The sequence below is a fragment of the Aptenodytes forsteri genome, unplaced genomic scaffold, assembly GCF_000699145.1.
Source record: "Aptenodytes forsteri isolate BGI_AS27 unplaced genomic scaffold, ASM69914v1 Scaffold1235, whole genome shotgun sequence".
Taxonomy (NCBI): Eukaryota; Metazoa; Chordata; class Aves; order Sphenisciformes; family Spheniscidae; genus Aptenodytes; species Aptenodytes forsteri.
Window position 1 is genome coordinate 7,725 of NW_008795213.1, and position 791 is coordinate 8,515.

Below are 791 nucleotides of genomic sequence, written 5' to 3' on the forward strand. Positions count from 1 at the left end.
CCCTTCCGTCCGTCCCACCCTCCGTCCACCCGTCCCTCCCGTCCCTCCCCCTGCCCCCTCTGGGCACCCACCGCCTCCTCCGCCTGCCGCTTGTAGGCCTTGACTTTCATCTGCAGCTTGTCCACCAGGTCCTGCAGCCGCAGCAGGTTCTTCTTGTCCTCCTCTGTCTGCGGGGAGGAGAGAGACGGGGCTGGAGACCGGCCCCAGGCCACGACCAGCTCTCCTGGGCCCTCGCTGTGCCTCAGTTTCCCTGCCTGGAGACCTCCTGGGCGGAGGCTGAGCTGTGGTCTAGCTTCTCCGTGACCCTGTGGCCACGGGGTCAGTCACGTTCTAGGTCACTCTACGGCAATGGGTGAGGTCTAGGTCTCTTTTGTCCTGTATCTCTGTGGGTGTGGAGACAACAGGTGATGTTCTGGGTCGCCCATGTTCCTATGGCCACCAGGTCAGTGTTCTGGGTCAACCGTGTCCCTACAGCCACCAGGTCAATGTTTTGGGTCATCCATGTCCCCCTGGGCCACCGGGTCAACGTTCTGGCTCACCTGTGTACCTAACAACCACCGGGTCAACCTTCCGTGTCCCCGTGGCCACCAGGTCAACCATGTTCTATGCCCATGGATAGAGGGGCAGCGGGCGATGTTCTGGGTCATTGGTGTCCCTGCGGCCACCAGGTCAACCTTCTGGGTCATTGGTGTCCCTGCGGCCACCAGGTCAACCTTCTGGGTCATTGGTGTCCCTGCGGCCACCAGGTCAACCTTCTGGGTCATTGGTGTCCCTGCGGCCACCAGGTCAAC

General features: G+C 62.3%; 1 protein-coding gene across 1 annotated transcript in view; it reads right to left on the reverse strand.

Moving 5' to 3' along the window:
- The window catches only part of LOC103898432 (myosin-6), a gene marked incomplete at both ends in the record, with an annotated part of 14,539 nt that overhangs the window by 7,545 nt on the left and 6,203 nt on the right, over positions 1 to 791 (reverse strand). Inside the window, one exon of the mRNA XM_009278702.1 lies at positions 72 to 167. Within this exon, the coding sequence (XP_009276977.1) occupies positions 72 to 167 (96 nt within the window). The remainder of the gene's footprint in view (positions 1 to 71; positions 168 to 791) is intronic.